Source organism: Choloepus didactylus, chromosome 4, assembly GCF_015220235.1.
Source record: "Choloepus didactylus isolate mChoDid1 chromosome 4, mChoDid1.pri, whole genome shotgun sequence".
In the NCBI taxonomy this organism is placed as follows: Eukaryota; Metazoa; Chordata; class Mammalia; order Pilosa; family Megalonychidae; genus Choloepus; species Choloepus didactylus.
The window spans coordinates 118,137,975-118,156,661 of NC_051310.1; the positions used below are offsets into that span (position 1 = coordinate 118,137,975).

Genomic DNA, 18,687 nt, shown 5'->3' on the forward strand with positions numbered 1-18,687 from the left:
CCCACAGAAAGTTGTTTATTAAATCATGCACTTTGAAATATTTGTTTACTTATAAAAGTGTGACAAGCTGGATCAATTCATCAGTGGTAAATGGTGTGAAGGCTGCTCTGGAGATCAGAGTATAGATACATGGGAGGATTTACATGTCTAATTTGGGATGGAGGAGGCAAGCATGACATTGTTTGTAGGTGCCAACAGACTGGCAAAAGCCTGTGATCCTTGCAGACACTGGATTAGTGTATCAAAATTGCTCACATGTCATTTACATCACCCTGAACAGTGGACCACAGGTATTGCTGATAAACACACAGACCATGGCAAATGGCATGTATTTGAAATCAGACCAAGATCAGTGACAGTAGCACAAACCATGTGTGAAGTTCGGCATATGGAAGCTCCTCAAACTATTATCTAATTAGGTTTTTTTTTCCTTGTTTTTTAGAAGCATTTTCCCAAACCAGGAAGTTAGCAAAAGCAAAATGTTCCCCAGTTCCCTCCCCATCCACCCCTTAAACAAATATATTTATGCCACCTTCTGGTATATAATAATATTTTTTATTGTCAAAATTTGTGAGGCTTCTGGAAGAAAGGTTGGGGGATGGGGATAGTTAAAAATGGACTGGCTTCATCTGTCTTTACAAGGCAAAGGAAATGGTGGCTTGAGTACTGAGGCACTGGAATCAGCTACTACTATTTGAATGTTCCCATCCATCCAATTTGTATTGTTCCTTCATGTCGGATGGGGTCAAGGTAACACTGATGCAACTCTCTGCTTTCCTTGGGTTCATTAAGCACCTACCAGGTGATGGGGGTGGCTCAGTGGGAGTGTGTGTGTGTGTGTGTGTGTGTGTGTGTGTAGGATAATGCCTACAATGATGTAGCTTATTAGGAGTTGTTAATTATGGAATTTTATCATCCAGAAATTGTTAATGCCTCTGCAGTATATCTCTCTTTTATGAATGTGACTGTACATTTAATAGTAAAAATACCAGTGGGAATTGACTATTAGCAGCCAGGCATGAGCTACATGCTGTGTGGCATATTTCACCCAGCTTAGATAGTCGTTGATCAGGCCAAAGTTTTCCTCAATGTAAAGGGGCATGCCAAATGGTTTTTTGATCCTTAGCGGAGGAAACAGCAAAGGAGCTAAAAGCAACCTCTTTCAACTCACCAGAAATTGGCTGTCCATTGCGATTCTAGACTCAGAATATCTGTTTTAGATACAGACCTATCTAACCAAGATTGGAAACCCACTGGCCGTCCCAATCCAAAGTAACAGCGCCACGTCCTTCCATCCTCCACTTTCCTTTTCAGTTTCTCTTCATCCCTGGGCTGGCCAGGAGCTTGCTACTTGCGATCCCCCAACGCGGATAATCTGACTTGTCTCTTTCCAGGCTGGATGCAGATGGGGACGAAGTTCTGTTCCCGAGAGTCTCAGAAGTAGGCAAAGAATCATCTCCCTGAATTTAATTTTTGCCCCTGGGCTAAGGAAGAGGGGAGGAATGGGGCCTCCTCCTCCCCTCTTATCCCCACCTTCCAAAATTGGCAGCCAGTCTGTGGCTCTCCGTCTGGGGTCTGGAGGGTGGAGAATGTGGGTGTGGGGGCCGGCTGGAGAAGCTCTCGCTAGCGCTGCCTGTGGCCAGACCCGCCTCCCATCCCCTCTCCGGCGCACACACACGTCCACCTAGACACTCCGCGCGCTCCCTCGCGCTCTCGCTCGCCCGCCCGCCGCCGCCTGCTCTCTCACTCCTGCTCTCCCTGGTCTCCTTCTCCTTTTTTTTTTTTTTTTTTTTTTTGGTACCATAGAGTTGCTCTGAAAACAGAAGATAGAGGGAGTCTCGGAGCTCGCCATCTCCAGCGATTTCTACATTGGGAAAAAACATGGAGTCAGCTCCGGCAGCCCCCGACCCCGCCGCCAGCGAGCCGGGCAGCAGCTGCGCGGACGCGGCGGCCAGCTCCAGGGAGACCCCGCTGAACCAGGAATCTGCCCGCAAGAGCGAGGCGCCCGCCCCGGTGCGCAGACAGAGCTATTCCAGCACCAGCAGAGGTAGGAGGCTGAGAGAGGGAATGAGGAGGGGGCGGCGAGAGCACCGGGGCGCCGAGCGGGGGGCGGCCGGGAGCGGGCGCCTGGGGCGCGGGGTCCCACGGCCGCGCGCGTGCCTGCAGCGCTGCCCGGACTTGGAAGCACCCCTCCCCCTTTCCCCCTCCGCCCCCCAGAAATGTTGCAAACTTTTGCAGCCCGTGCTCGGGTTGCGGGAGGAGAGGGGGACGGGGAAGGTGGCGGGAGGGTTCACAGCCGGCAGGCTCACGCCTGGCTTTGATTTTTCTGCAGAGAAGAGAAAATATGCATTGTCGAAATTAAATACGTTACCCCAAAATACAGAGAACCGGAGAGTGGGGGCCCGGGAAAGAAACTTTTAAAGAGGCAGTGTCCTTTTAAGAAGGGGGAAAAAAATGTTTATGGCCACCTTCCTCCCCCTTTACCTTCTCTCCTTTTGACAGTTTCTTCCCGGGCGGCCCGAGTTAGGGGTGTGTTTTCGATCACCAGCAGAGCTGGGAGAGGGTGGGTGAAGTGAGTAACCTGAAGTCCCGGGGGTGTAGAGGAGGCCAGCCGGGGTCAGGGGGCAGCGTGAGTGCCTTCCATTGAGTACGGTGGTGGGTTTTGGATTTGGAGGAAGGACTGGAGGAAACGCGGTGCCGGCCCGCGAGGTGCTTGCTAAGTTGTCTGGCGGGCGCGGGGAGGGGAGATGAGCAAGTTTGCAGACCTGGGGTTCGGAGCTCGCGCCCAAGCTGGCTGGGGGGCGTGTGCGCGCCAGCGCGCGGAGGGCGGCGGCCCTGTGGGACGCTCCACGCGCATTCGGAGTGAGCGTCTACAAAAGCAAACAAGCAGAAAAAGAAGATCGAAAGGCATCCAAACTTACTTCTGCTCTGGGAATCCTTCCTTCTCTGAGGTTCCAAGCGTTTCTGCAGGAATCTGGGGATGATCAGTGTAAGCTGACTGCTGGTTGGATGGTGCAAGCGATGGTTCCCCCTCTCCGGGCGATTTTTCCACTTCATTTTGATGTTTGGTGTGCGTACAGGGAAGAGGGGCCCCGCTGCCCCTTTCTTGCTTTTCCCTAGTTCAAGTAGGGGATTGAGGAAAGCAAGCTTTCTTAAAGGTGTCAGAACCTAATGTGGGTTTTTCATAGGGTGAGGATTATTTATTTGAATGCGCCTGGAGTTTGCAAAGAACAGGAGGAAGCTACAGCTTTAATTACTGTTGTAAATAATGTATAAATCACGCCTGTCACTCGGAGGAAGCTGGCTCGTACGAGCAGCGCCGGGCTGGGGGCAGAGAGAATCTCCTGCCCGGCTTGGGCACCGGCCTAACGGCCCCCCCTTCTTGCGACTCGGCCTCCGGCGGCGATTGGGGGGCGCCGGAGAGAGGCAAGTAAGGGCCCCGGGAGCCGCTCCCTTCCTCTCGATGTTATAGTTGGAGGTAGGAATATGGCTGATCATGTGTGTGCTGGCAGTTTTACAGTATGCCCCCACTCCCTTTAGCCACACCCCCTGTCCGGGCGCTTGCCCATTCACGGAATCCCAGTACAGTAAAAGCCATCAGAATGACACATGTGAAAAACATTTAATTAAAGGAGATTTCTGAAGAGTGACCATGCCGAACCGCAGTTTGAGTGGGAGGGGGTCAGCGGGGGCCAGGAGGAGAGGGAGGGAGATCAGGGCTGGGGCCCCGGACCTGCCGCCAGCTCGGTGAGTTTGTATGAGGAGAGCTTTTGGCTGCAAAGAGTATATTTAGACCCTGAGACGGTGGATTTGGAATGTGAGCGGGTTATGTAACAGGGTTAATCAGAAACACTGGAGAAAATCCCCTTCATGTGTTTCTGAGGCTTTTTTTTTTTTTTTTTTGTGGAGACGGGGCACAGCATATAGGAAACTGCACTAGTTTTTGATTTGTGCCTCCATCCCCCTGCTCCTTAACCGCGCCCCCACCCCCACCCCCACCCCTTCCGTGTGTTGTTAGCATCTTCAGGTGTCATTCTTGCCAGAAGGTGTTCTTGCAAGAGATCAGGGTGGCAGGCTGCAGAACCTACTAGCAAATCCGTAACTTGCTGTTCTTGCAAATTATATAACGCTGGGGCATTCTGTACCACCAGCCCCTTAGGCTCAGCACAAAGGTGAGAGGGACAAAGTAGAGGTGGGATGCATCTTGCACAGCTGACCTGCTGACGAACATCCTTCTGACCCCCAGAGGCTCACCCACTACCCCTCACTCTTCTCTGAACCAACCTCTTGTCCATTCCTCTTGTGGAGGGTGGGGGAGGTAAGGCCCAAACGCTGGACTCACATCCTGCACGCAGGCACTAGGTTATATAACAGTCTGAATGGAAAAAGGAAGGTCAGAGATGGAGGCATCCTTTAGCTAACACAGCAGTAGTAATAGCTTCCAGAAATTATGTGCATTTGCAGACTGTAACCTCAGATGGAGCATCTGCTTCTCAGGGGTACCCATCTTTGTGTGTGTAAGCTAGGGAGAAAAAGAGAGAATGTGTAAGTATGTCTGGTGGATGAGAGTGAATTGAAAATGGGAAATGTTTGGGTTTTCAGATGATGTAATGGAGTTGGCAGAATATGCAAGTCGGCTTCCAGAGTGTAAGCAGAAAGAAAATTGGAGCTGGCATCCAGTATTAATGTTGCATAAATTACAATATCGGAAAGAAATTAACCTACACATTAGGTGATTATGCCTTTTTAATACTTAAAATATAAAGGCACACAACTAGAAAGGGAAAGCAAACATCATCACCTTATAATTAGCATTTTCAGTCTTAAGGAAGGTTGAGTGGAGTTCTTGGCGTTGGGTGAAATGGGGCGTTTTCTGATTTGGAAGATGCTTTCCAAAGGGGTACCCAAGTCAGCTTCTAACCAGTAACCATCTGAAATCCACAGATATTGTGGTCTGGATTCTTACGACATTGAGGTGACCTCATGAGACGTTAACTGGATAGACTTGAGGATATTGTTGAATTCTTAACTCCTGGGAATCTGAGTTCGAGTGGGCTGTGTACCTTTAGTCCTGAACTTCCAAAATCACTTGTGTGACTCTATAATCTGAAAGACACCCCTTTGCCCCATCCTTAAAACTGTGCAGGGAATGTCAGCAGTTTCAATGAAACTGTTCAGTTTTCTAGGTGGTATTAGTGATGACTCCTGTCATTCAATCCCATCTTTACAGCACAATAAAAGGAAAAAAAAAAAAAAAGGCAAGAGGCAGGATGGGAAGTAAGAATGAAATGGGGAAAAAACCACAGCGAATCTTTAATTTAACAAGGCTTTCAAAGGGGCTTCAGGAGCCACAGATATTAGGACAAAATTGTTGTTAAAAGTTTCCAGAATCTTGTTGTTATATGCATGCCAGAACCTTACATAGTTTATTTTACTAAAGTTGTCCTCACGGGACTGTGTACCATACTGTCAGTATGCAACACCAGGGCTGAAGGTTGAAGGCTTTTAGGGCAGGTCTACGTAAGGGAAAAATCAAAACCAAAAGGTGGGATTAACGCTGAAAAGCTTAGTTGGGTTCAGAGTGAACCCTGTGAAAGCTCAGCTTAGATTGATTTAAAATCAGTTAACAGGCCCTGGAGTTTATTGGTAGCCCTGAGGACTTCTAGAACCACATAAATCTTTAACTTTGAAAGTGTTTGTTCGTCCTGTACCCCTTCAGTCTTGGCTGATTTCTCCTTCTAGTAGGTCTGGCAATTTAGAGCTCTTTCTAGAGACTGATTCTCAGATTAACTTTTCTCACATGGACCCTGCTGTCCACCATGAACAAACGATGCCCCCATAGTTTGAAAGAGCTACCAGCTGGAATAACTTTGCCTGAGGGATGGAATAATTATTTGTTAAAGTAAGGGACTTTAATTTTCCGGTAAATTGCCCATGAAAACATTTATAATTATACCCTTTAAAATGTAATAGAATAATTTTAGGAAATGCATTTGGTGATAGTTATGATAACCTTTTTCCATTGCTCCCCCTTATTTCTTTGAAAGAATTGAATTATTAATCCAGAAGTCAAGTTCGGAGTGGCTAAAAACATTTATAGCAGACTCTTTTTATGTTAGTCCTCTGCTGGAATTTTCCAAAACCTACTGGCATTCTGAGGAGCCCTTGGCTTAAAAAATATCTCCCTTTCTGAAAGAGAAGTAATGGGGCCTGCACTGAAGTCTCGTAGTTAGGAAACCCATGAGCTGTTTCAAGACAGCAGAAATGGAGGATACAGTGCACAATTTTGGTTCCATACTAGACTTCAAAAGTAGAGTGCAGCAAGGTGCAAGAATGAGAATTGCAGTAGTTGTGCCTCCAGATGAAAATGTTCTGAGGACTTCTGGTGACCGCTGAATTGCTTTTGGAAGCAAAGTGACCACTGTCCAGAGGTAGTGCTTGGAATGAGAGTGAGACAAGCCAATGGGTTCCTCTCCATGGGCCATACTCTGGTCACTTTAGAGCTAAGATGCACATTTTCTCCAGATCACTTTCCTTTTTTGCACTTAAGAACTCGTGGTGTAACGCTGAGGGGGCAGACTGAGTTGTACGTTATTGAAAATTCTGTTTGTGTGATGTGATCTCTTAAAGCATATGCTGCTTTTCCTGAGTGCAATTTTTCTTCCTCCTGCTCTTTCTATTCTACTTGACGAGTTGTGCTTTGTGGATTATGTATGTACTTCTGTCAGCAGAAGCAAAATATATAACTACATTTCAGGTTATCTGTATGTATTGTGACTTCCCCAGTGCAAAAACAATTTTTTATGGCAAATGCAGCTCTCCTTAACATGACAGGATGCTGTTCATCCTTTTTGTCTTTCATGAGCCAGTGTGCACAGACTAAGAGGTAGGTATCATCCATTCCCACCCTGAGATTCCTGATCCATTCATCCCAGATTAGCAATAAAATTTTCCAGAGTAAGGAGAGTCTGTTTTGAAAGATCTTCAGTGCTGGAATGAATGCTAACATAGAATTTGGAATAACTTTCTGAATATGAAGATGGTCTTCCTTGCTCAGAATTTAGGAACAGACATGCTGTTTTTTGTTTTGTTTTGGTTTGGTTTTTTTCTCCTTCTATTTCTCTATCTTTTTCTGGTGTTCTTTCTTCTATTGCTTTTTTTTTTCCTTTTTTCTTTTTTTGGTGCAGTTTTGTTTTTTGCTTTTTGGGCTTTATTTTATTTTATTTTATTTTATTTTTTTGGTATCTAATTCATAATAGGGAGTGTTGATTTGGAAATGAGCTGTTAAGTTTTTCAACCATCAGATTAGGCTGCATGCTAAGAAAAATAAAATTATATATTTTTTGAATTAATTTTTTTAAAAAATCTGTGATTAAGTGTTGATTAATATAAATAAGCCATAATTTTTCTGTAAGGGTACCAAGGCATTGCTGATGAAATGTTTTTTTCTGGCTAACAGTAGATTAATCAGAAATTTTTTTTTGCCTTTTTTTATTGAATATGCTTTTTAAATATGCTGGTCCCCTTTCCTACACTAGAAAGAACGTTGAGAATGTAATTGAATCTTTCCTTGAGGTTTGAAGATATTATATTGCCACAGGGTCACTCTTCTGAGCATGAATTCTGATTGTACATTATAGAACTCTAAATGGAGACACTGTCAGAAGATTGGGCTAAATCTGTCTTTATCCCAGCTTGGAAATTGTTTTCTGTTGTTGTTGTTGTTGTAAAATCTTCAATATCAGTATATTTTGTTATTTGCCTCCCTTGTTCAAGTTTCAAGTAGCGAAACAGAAATTCATTCCAATTAGTTGGTTAATTGAGGTTTTTACTTAATAGGAAAATTTCAAGCAGTTTAGAGCCTTCTTAATTTCTTGCCCTGTTGTTGTAAAGAATGTAACATCATTCTCGAATATTCAGGAAGTCTTTTATATTTACAAATAAGTTACATGTTGACAATTAGATTACCATTACATGGTATGACTTCTCCCCTATATAATGGTAGATAGAAATGCTAGCAAATTTGCCTCTTGCTTAGATATATTGAAGGGGTATCTGTGGTAGGATGCCCTTAAATCTGGGGAGTTAGGAAACTCTAGAGCTAGAATAATGTCAATAAAGAGCATTATGATTCCCCCAGGGGAACCTCTCTGTCCCAGCTTAGGCCTTTGTTCGATGAACCAAAATGGAAGCCATCCCTGGGAGCACATCGTCAGAGGCTGGCTCTCTCAGAGCATCATAGTTTGCAGTTATCTTGTGATATTTTTGATGTCATAGGGTTAGAAATTCAGCTTGGGAGTTTTGGTGTTCTTTTGTGACAGTCCAATTATTATTATCATCATCTCTTTTGCTTTCTGCGTAAAGACATTAAGGAGATTGTCCCAAGAAGTCCTTAGAGGAGGGGAATGGGGCATCATGAGGAATAAATGTGCCACAGTGCACCGTTTAGGCAGCCTCGCTTTCAGCTCCAGCTTTTACATCTAGTGCTAAAAGGAATTACAGGTAACAATTCCCTTGTGTTGGTGGAAGAACGATGTTCTTCTATTTTTTTTTTCCCTAGCAGTTATTTTATGTCCTTAACTGACATTTCATTATTACAGACTGCCTCATAACATTAAATGCTCTGGCACTGTGGTTTCCTGGTGATTGTTGTGTCCACTCTTTCCTCACCTGGGCCCTCCATGCTGGGGTGCTGGTAGCCAGCTGGGGAGCCCTCTGCAATGTCCGGGGAGTTGAGATTATAGGTTTCCTGCATCTGTAGGTGGTGGAGGATTTGCAGGCTGTCTAGGTCGAGTTTCTAGCCAATGCTATTTTCCCTGAAACTCAGAGGCTGGAAATGAGTAGGAAACATGATTTCCCAGCTTCAGATCATCTCTAACCATATTATTGTGCATTTGAGATTTGATTATGAACTATCTTAAAGTTTTCTGAACCAGTTAGGAAGAACCTACACCCATGAACAGACCTTAATAGATGAACTTTTCCAGGATACAAAGAAGAGTGCCACTTAGTATAGGAGCCTCAAGCCAGGGAAAGAGGCAGCACACTGTTAAAAATACCTAGCTTACTTCGGGGGAGGATTTGGCTGAATACTGATGAAGTTTATGAAATATGAATGTAGTGAAGTTGCTGTACGTAAGTGGTAGGCGTGTGTGAAAGAAGCAAAAAGAAATAACATTGTGTATAAATGACACTCTAAAACTTGATGGAATTATATACGTGACAAGAATGGTGACGTTTGGGTCTTTGCTTAATGGGGGAAAATAAACAGATTTAAAATCTGTATGACAAGCCAGACATGGGACTAAAAATTACAGAATATAAAATCATATGACTTATTTCATACGCAGAGAATGCTACCAGGGATAAACAGGCAGGTTGCATAGAATAGAGGTGAGGCAGAATGGGGGAAAAAATAAGGGACCAACACTTGAATTTATAATGAGGTATGGTAATCACTGTTTTAAATAATCCAGACGATTAACTCCTTTGCCATTAGGTAGAGAATTATAGCCAAACAAAAGGCATAAATATGTATTATAGGTTGTGTAGGAGAAATCCTCTTGATCCGCAAAACATAAATGTATGTACTGAGAAGCAAAGCTTCATGTGGTTTAATTTTTTCTGTCTTATCCTGATTAATTGACAGCCAACTGTACGCATCTTTCCTGAAGGTGACTTTACAATCTTCAGACACAGACATTTCTCTCCGAAGTGGAGTGAAGGAAGGAGAACCACAAGCTAAAGTGTGTTTCGTTGGGTGAAGTATTTTTTTGGGGGGTAGGGGGAAGATGAGAAAGGGGAAATAGGGGAATGGAGTAGTGCATTCAGAGATTAAGAATGCTTATTTGGGGCTGGGGAGTTGGGGCTGTGAATAAAGAAAAGGGAATCCCTAGGGGGAAAAGAGACTTCTATGCAAAAGAAGATGAAATTAGCATTGACTCTGAAATGGCTGGGAATATGACTTTCTAATTTTAAATTATCTTTAACAAGGGCAATGAAAAGAGGAAAAGTTGACACTTTGAGAAGTTATGACGAACTGTCGAGAATGCCAATTGACAAAGGCAGGAAAGGGAATACCTGGAAAGAAAAGAACAAGAGCGGGTCTGAAGGGCATCGTGATCTGCTTCCTAGTGTGTTAAGGGAATTGGCGAGCATGTATACTGGCTCTTACAATTAGTTTTAAAGAAACCTGAAGAAATGGACAAAGACAGAGAAAAGGCAGCCAGATGTGGCTCTGCCCTTCAGGAAGGAAAAAGGCTCATTGCATCCAATACAATTGGTGCCAGTGGTGGGGATGAATTGTATGGAAGTTAATGGATTTGCAGCATCCAAATCACGGAGGAAACAAATGTATGTTTAGCAAGTTGACAACTTCTTAAATAAACTGCATTGTTTTTTCAATTCACTATATAATTATAAAACCAATGAATGATGAGAAGGCCATGGTAACAGTGGAGCACATTCTGCCATGAACGTGTGGGTGGCAGGGATGTTATATCTGAAAGGACAGTACAAAGGGAAGGATGAACTGCCCATAACTCCAGTTGTCCAGGCCATAGGCATTGGGAAAGCAAATACAAATTAAATACTTCGATAATCAAAAATGATTCTTCTTTTTGTGATCATATTAGTTGAGCTGATGACAAGTGTGAATTTGCCAGAGTTATATTTTACCTTTTCCAGCACTCATTACCCACTTCAGATAAGCACATTTATGCAGGAAGTTGGGAACTTCGGCAATTTCTATAAACCTGGTGATTAACCCTGAAGTTGTGAAATTTCACAATGAGAAGGATGAAGGCTGGTGGTTAGTGAGGCTCTACAACTTTCTCAAGGCCTCTCAGAGAATCAGTAGAAGAACTGATGCTGCAGTGAAAGGGCTCTTGAAAGTTCTAAAGCTTGCTCTTTAATCTGGAGCTTGGTGGTATGTGTCAGACATATGATGCCTACTGATGATGTTGGGTCATATTTTATTATACTAAAGCCTGTTAGGACCAGAAGGGACCTTAGAAATCATCTAGCCTAGTCTCCTTTTAAACCGAGGCTCAGAGGGGTGAAATAATGTTTCTGAGGTCACACTCCCAAGGAGCGGCAGAGCTGTGACTAGAACCTGGGTCTTCTACTTCCTATCTAACCTTCCTTCCACTTCCTTGCTGTACTACAAGCCTCAGGAGGTGAAATAAGGTACAAGATAAAGTCCCTGCCTGCCAGGGATACCATCTGAGGTTGGCTGTTAATCCAGCATTACGTAGTAGTTATATATGAAGCAAGCATGAGTTATTCTGGTTACCCATCAATAGTGGAACATTGTCAGTAACTGTTATTTTATTTTTATTCTTCATTAAAAATTAACCAGTGAGGCTATGGCTATGTCAGTAAAGCCATTCTAAAGCATAATGAAAATAGTGGCTGAATCTTATGCTCTGATTTAGTAAAACACAGGCCATGGAGTGGAGCATCTTGCACTTATTGCTTGCTAGAGCTAGACCCAGCCTGTGGGCATAGGGATGGCATGTCTCTTAGCAGCGATCTTTCCACAAAGCAGAGGATTTAAAGCTGTGCCTTTTGCAGACCTGAATCAAAAGTGAATCTGTTAATGGAATCACATTATAATAGAAAAGTATTTACTGATGGGGAAAAGGTTCATGATTTGTCGCTAAGTGAGAAGTAACAGATTTTGTAACAGTACGCACAGAATGATCTTTTTGTACAAAAATATTGTGTGTGTACATATGTATATATGAAAATAAATTAACCAGCCCCATATATACCTAAATGATTACATGATAAAGTGGTCATCTCTGGGTGGGAGGATTACCTGCAAGTTTCTTTTTCTTTGTGCTTTTCTGTATTTTCTGATTTTCTTATTTATACATGTATTGCCTTTGTAGTTAGAAACAAATAAATATTATTTTTTAAAAATAATGTCTGTGTTTTGTGAAACTGGGATACTTTAAAAGATCTGATTCTGATCTTAGCTTGTTCCACAGAATTTCTTGATGTTTTGGTATGGGCCAAGTTTACTGGGCCAGAGAACAATATCTTTTGACAGTCACGCTCAACCAGGAAAAGAAGGATCATTCAGCCTAAATGTTAAGAGGAGCTCTGTAATACTGGAACTTCTTGCTCCACTAGGGCAGTGTCTCATCAGTGTCTTTTTATCATGATAAGCAAAACATTACGCTGTGATCCAGTACACACACATATGTACACACGCACAACTGTAAGAAACTTGCACATAAAATATTTATTGTTTACCTGGAATGCCCTCTGTTATTTTTTGCTCTATTATTTAAAGACAAAATACAAGTCATGAGCCACTGAATTGGTTTCATGATCTATTTATGGGTTGCTCTTCACAGTTTGAAAACCCTGTCCTTGGCATGAGGTAGAAGCAGCCGTTGTGTATGGCCATGGCCTGGCAATGGGAGGAAGGGAGTATTTCCACAGTAACTGGTCTTGAACTCCAGGTGTTACCCATTATGGTTTTATGGAGGAGGTGGGGTGGGAAAATAATGTAAATACTTATTTATAATCATATGGTATCTTTATGCCACTTTTAGTTCATGCTGCTTAATTTTCTAGTACTTTTAGATGTGCATCTGCTTAATCTGGCTTAGAATGTAAATTCTGGGATTGCCCCTTTGTTTAGAGAACAGGGTGGCATTCTTTTATTCAACAGATATTTACTGAGCACCTTCTATGTTCCAGGCATAGTGCTAGGATCTGGGGACAAAGCAGCAAACAAGTGGAATCACATCCCTTCTTGTATCTTACATTCTAGTGGTGGCGTTTCTCAATATAGTCTCCTGACTGGGTCACCTTTGACCAAGCACTTCTGATGCTCCCTCTTTAAATATGTTGTGGACTTTGCACTTTTCTCCCCTATACCATATATATGCCTTTACCCTTCCTCTCCTCCAGCCACTCTCCCAAACCAAATCCCCCATCGTGTGTCCCCGTCTCTCTTTGCTTGTTGAAATTCTACCTTTTTCTAGCTCTAGACAAGATTCTATCCTCTCCCACCTGCCATTCCCATGATCACCATTTTTTGTTTGTTTTCTTTTTCTTCTCCTTTTTTTTTTTAAATAGCAGTCAATCTTATGGGCCTCACTCATTCAACAAACATGTAACTCCTTCCTGTGCCAGGTTCCTTCTACACTGTCTTACAGTTCTTCTTTCTGGGTATGAGCCTGATCTCTCCAAGAAGACCAGGACCATGGTATACTTTTTTTTTTTTTTTTTTTAACTTTTTATTTTGAAATACTTTCAAAATTACAGGACAGTTACAACAAAAATAATACAAACTCCATATAGAAAACTCCAACATACCCTTGCCCACTCCCAGATACCCAGATCCACCAATTTTAACATTTTGTCACATTTGCCATAGCATTTTATCTATCAGTCTACCTCTCCATCTGTCTATCAACCCATTTTCTGAACACTTGAGTGAAGGTTACATATACATCATGCTCCTTGAACACTCAATACTGCTGTGTACATTTTGTAAGAGCAAGGAAGTTGCCTGAAGTAACCACCATAAGTGCAGTTATCAAGTTCAAGAAATGTAACATTGATGCAAAGCTTTTAGTGTATCTTCCAATGTTTTCATATGTTTCAATCATGTCTCTTTGAGCCTTTTCTCTTCCCATAGATTCTTAGAACCCATAAGGATCACATAATGTATTTAATTGTTATTGTCTCTTTTGTGGCTTGCTCTTTTTTTTAACTGTGGGAACTTCCCATCTCAGCTACTCCCAGGAATACCATTCAGTGGGATTAATCACATTCACAATGTTGTAGAACCCTCACCACCTTGCATTACTAAAATATTCCTACCTTCCCCAACCAGAAACTCTACACCCATTATGCGTTAACTCGCCATTCTCCGTGCCTCCTGCCCCTGGCAACCTGTAGTCTACTTTCTGTTTGTGTAAGCTTGCATGTTCTCCTGTATTTTCTTTGTCATTACCACCACAGTGTACTTTTGTTGCACCCCTGCACAGTGCTTTGCATAAAGCAGGTGCTCATGAACTGTGCAGATAATCTCTCCCACATTGCCCTGCAGAGCTGTTTGCTTTCTCAGTAGATTCAGCTCAGCATTTCCCTGCTCTGTAGGCATGCTGGGACTTGCTTATACTTTTGACTGGGCCGTGGGTATGTACCCAGCCACCTTCGTTTGTCCCATTTCTGCCTCTCTTGGAGCCATCGATCCCCTCAATTGCAGGCTCAGCCTGCTGCAGTTCTGAGCAACTCAGACCAAGGCTAGACATGTTGGGAAGCTGCATACGTGGTTGTTACAAACCTGCTGGGAGTGAGACAGACTTGGGCCAGAGCCTCAGGTTTGCTGTGTGCTGTGTGACCTTAGGTTAGTTCATTAACCACTCAGTCTGTTCCCTCACCTGAAAACTGGGATGCTTGATAGCAGCCTCCCAAGTTTGTTGGGAGGATCATGTGTGATAATGCATGTGAAGCACCTGGCAAGATGCCTGGCACACAGTAAGTGCTCAATAAAGGGTAGCTCTGATCATGGTGATGAAGATGGAACACATACAGTAACTTTAGGGCCCTTTTGCCACCTTTTTCCCTGTCTCCTCCTCAGGTCTTCAGCATCCTTTGCTTGGATCCCTCCTCCTTGGTTCTGATTGGTTGCTCGGTGAAATAATCAAGAGTCTCAGCGTTGGTGGCGGTCCTGAAGCCTTTCCTTGTATGGCCAGTTCCCTTTCCTGAACTGAATCCTGACCCCAGTGCTTTATCTCAGCCACTCACCTACCAAGTGAGGCCAAATCACTGAAGTTGATCACCCCATCAGCAGCTTACATCCTACACTTTCAGCTCAACCAGAGGAGGGGCCGATGCCTGTCTTCTCCCTCATCTCTGCCCCCACTATTTCTGCAGAACCCACTGACTGCCTCCTCCAGTCACTGAGAATGGAATAGCCCCCTCCTTCCCATCTTGTTCTGGCTCTGTCTCACATCTCATTTTTTCTCAGCAGCCCATCATTTCTCAGCCTCCCTTCCCCTTTACTTACTTTATCCTCCTGCCAAAAAATCACGCTGGAGAAGCTTGTCTGCAAGGGTTCCATTCAACTGGCTCTACATTAATGCTCCACTATGGTGACCTACTGCTGAGTCTTTCACTTGTAATGTAATCTAATAATTTACATGCACTTTGCAAGCAGTACTCTCAAAGACTCACAACTTGTTTGAAATTGCTCTGCTGTTACAGTATTTGAGCTTGAGCTGATGAGAGAGCAGCATGAGAAAGAGTAGTTGTTGGAACCACAATGGGATTGGGTAAACCCAGGAAAAGAGAAATAATATTAGCACAAGGTGAGAGTATGCTGATGGATGATAATATCTTTCTTAGATTATCAGTTAGAATCTGCTTAGGGTCTTTCATTGATTTGGGCTTGTGATTGGACAAGGGTAGGTCAAAGTATGAAAGGGTTAGAATCATAGCAGCTTGAGAAAGTGAACCAAGAGTGAAAGCCTGTTTTTTTGGAATACTGAAAAAATTTTTTATTGTGATATACCACATGACTTTTACAGAATTAATTGGCCCTGTGATTAGGTTGTTTTATTTCTTCACTGAAACATGTTGTAAGCTGGTTCTTATAAGCAGTAGTAATGAAAATAGAGTAATGCTGTAATAATAGTGCCATTGTAAAGTGAAATACACCATTCAGCATCAGTTTGTCTAATTCATCTTGTGATACTGTGGGTAATACACATACAGACTTAGAGTAGCTGGTCCTTAAGAAACAGACTTTAGCTGAAAAGCCTCAATCCTATACTGAACAGTCAGTGAATAAATGTAAGCCATTGGTTAATGGAAAAGTGAATCTATATAAATGTAAATATAAATATCAGTATATATAGTATATATTATATACATTGCCAGTCTGGTAGGTCAAGAAAAAGGTAAATGACTTCAGCATAAAAATGCTTGACTTACTTTGCCTTTTAATAAGTTGACTAGCTTGCCTGGGGACAGATAACATTTTGGCAGGTCAAGTCAATAATAGCACCAAGGCTAGGGTTTGAAAGCAAGGCTTTATGTATTTGTTTCACCCTCTTCTAACTCATTACCATGCATGAGAACCTCTATTAATTTATATTTCTCATGTTTGAGAAGCATCATCAAAGGCCCAGGAACTATAGTCATTTTATTTTGTCATTTGTCTCTTAAGGAAGAACATTGGCCAAATTCTTCCACAGCTGAAAGATCTCCAAGTGGCATATTTTTGCCTAAGTCATAACCCAAGCCCCAAAACAGCAATGAGATCTTGAGAAGGCAGGATCTAATTCAGCTGCTTCCAATGGGATGTGTAAATTAAACAGCCCAAGAACATATTACACTTAGATTCAGTTCAAGTGACTTATTTCCTCACACACAGAAGGACTGGTGTCAGATGGGTGATTTGTCCATGAGCTTCCAACCATTAAAATGGTGCCTCCAGCGAGGTTCTGAAAAGTTACCTGGTCCATCTCCAGTCTAGATTCCTGCCTCCAGCCTCCCCCTACCCCCATCTAGTTGCAGTGGCAATCTAGAAGGAGTGTGCAAAGAGTTTACCAGTAGCCTGCCATCTCTTGCCTGTTTTTACTCAAGGGTTTTGCTTCTGTAGCATTGTCAGCACACTACCACCTGGTAATATGGAACTTCAGAAAGGACCTTGTCCAAATAATTGAGCTTTTGCGTAGTTTTGAATATATTAACTTACAGAGACCTACAATTTTTGCTCTGATGACCAAAATATAGGAAGCAAATTTGCTTCATGAATGAGTAAATGTACATATTAACTAATATTAACTCATCATTTCAAAAATGCGGAAAGTACTATAATGGAGATGCTGACAAAATATGTAGTCCACAGAAGAGGTTAAAAAAACTTCATGAAGAGTCAAGGAAGGCTCTCTGAGATGGTTACATATGCCTCGGTGTTGGAAAAATGGGGATAGATTCTTTATGTAAAGTGAGAGGGCATTCCAGGCCAAGGCACAAGAGGTAAAAGTTCATGGCATAGTATGGGAATGTGAATGAAGCTTGGCCTGAGTGTAGAGAATGTTGGCAAGGGTGGGGCAGCGAGATTGGAGAAAGTAGGCAGGGGTGAGACTAAGTTTTCTGGACCTTTTCCTTTAGCAAAATTTTGAGCAAGTGAAAGTATCTTTTGGGAAAGATTCTTTAATGTAAGGATAAGCATGTTGGGGTCAGGGGTGGAGAATTGACACTGAAGACAAGGACCCTAGGTAGGAGACTTGTGGGATAATTCTGGAGAGAGCTGTTGCAGGCTGAGACCTGGTGGGGGCAAAGGATGGGGGAACTCCGAGGTAGAATTTCCTTGGGGTGGAATTGGAGTTGCACAACTGAAGTAATGGCCGGAGTCAATCCCTCAGTTTGGGTCTGAATTATTAGCTGGAACAGTTCGAGGTAGGATGTGAATAAAGAAGGAATGGGTTTTGTTTTGGATGGATTTAGCTTTTTGGGGAGGTGTCTGATGGGCAGCCAGAAATGTGTGTCTGGTAGGAAGCATGTGACAGTTTGAGACCTGTGGAAGTAAGAAACAAATGTTTTTAGCAAGGGCCTGGAGCTCGGGAGAGATGGCAGGGCTGAAGACAAATGCAGATACAGCGCTGAGCAGTGTTTTTCACAGGGACTTGCAAGGTGCAGGTTTTACAACCACAAGGCCAGATTCTTGGATTTTAAAGTGATAACAGTAGAGAAAAAGTCCGAAGACCAAGCAGATGCGATTGAGAAAGTGAAGGGAATGCAATGGGGCCACGACAGAGGGAAAAGCCTCTCAATAAACTGGATTTAGACCTGGAAATGCTGCGTCTTAAAGGCATTAAAAAGTACGATGTTTTTAATCCAAAGTAAAGTTCTAATTGACTTCTTTGTATGTGATGGTGCTGCTTTGATGGTAGTCTCCCTACTAACATGTCTCACTGATGACTGAGGAGTTGCTGCTTTACCTCCCCCCTCCCTTTTTTTTTAAACTTTCTACACAGCATTGATTTATCCTGTCTCAAAAGGGAATCTGCCTCACACTTGGCAGAACGTCAAGGTTGCGAGAAATGGAATGAATAGTGGCTGTAGAGAGGTCTCCACACTGCCCTGGGAGAACAGCTTTGTGAGAGAGAAAGTTGAAAGAGGGCTTGAGAAAGGGTGTGAGATCTTCAAAGGATGGGTCTAGCCATGGGAAACTAAATGAATGATTTTTTTTTTTTTTAAGTTGATCAGGAAGAGAAAAAGAAGTGCACAAGCATTTGTGGGCAGGGAGGCACTGTTGTGGTAACAGGAGAGGCCAGACATGGTGGTGATGGAGATGGTGGAAATGACAGCTGTTGATTACAATTACAATGGGATCTCCATTGCTGTGTGTATGGCACTGTTTTCCAGGGTCCTTCACATAGGCAGTGACTTCTGGAAGTCCTGGGAGGAAGCTGATAATGCTGCAGTATTTGTAATTACAGAGACCTCTTGTGAAGTGCGACAGGGTGGGGGTGAGAGGGCTGTGCACTGTTGGAAAAGCCATCCCTTTGCCTTCTGAGGCAGGAGCCGAGCTCCCGATTGTTTTCAATGAGCGCTGACTAAATGCTTTCGCTGTAGATATTCCCCTAATGTGTCATATGAATTATTTGTGTTATCTCTGTGCTGTGAAATTAGAGGCCTTCATCCATC

General features: G+C 43.1%; 1 protein-coding gene across 1 annotated transcript in view; it reads left to right on the plus strand.

The window, feature by feature from the left end:
- The first annotated feature begins 1,857 nt into the window (after positions 1-1,857).
- The window catches only part of RORA (RAR related orphan receptor A), a 715,442-nt gene continuing 698,612 nt past the window's right edge, over positions 1,858-18,687 (plus strand). The window contains exon 1 of the mRNA XM_037833806.1: positions 1,858-2,047. Coding sequence (XP_037689734.1) covers positions 1,882-2,047 — 166 coding nt within the window. The 5' untranslated portion in view covers positions 1,858-1,881. The remainder of the gene's footprint in view (positions 2,048-18,687) is intronic.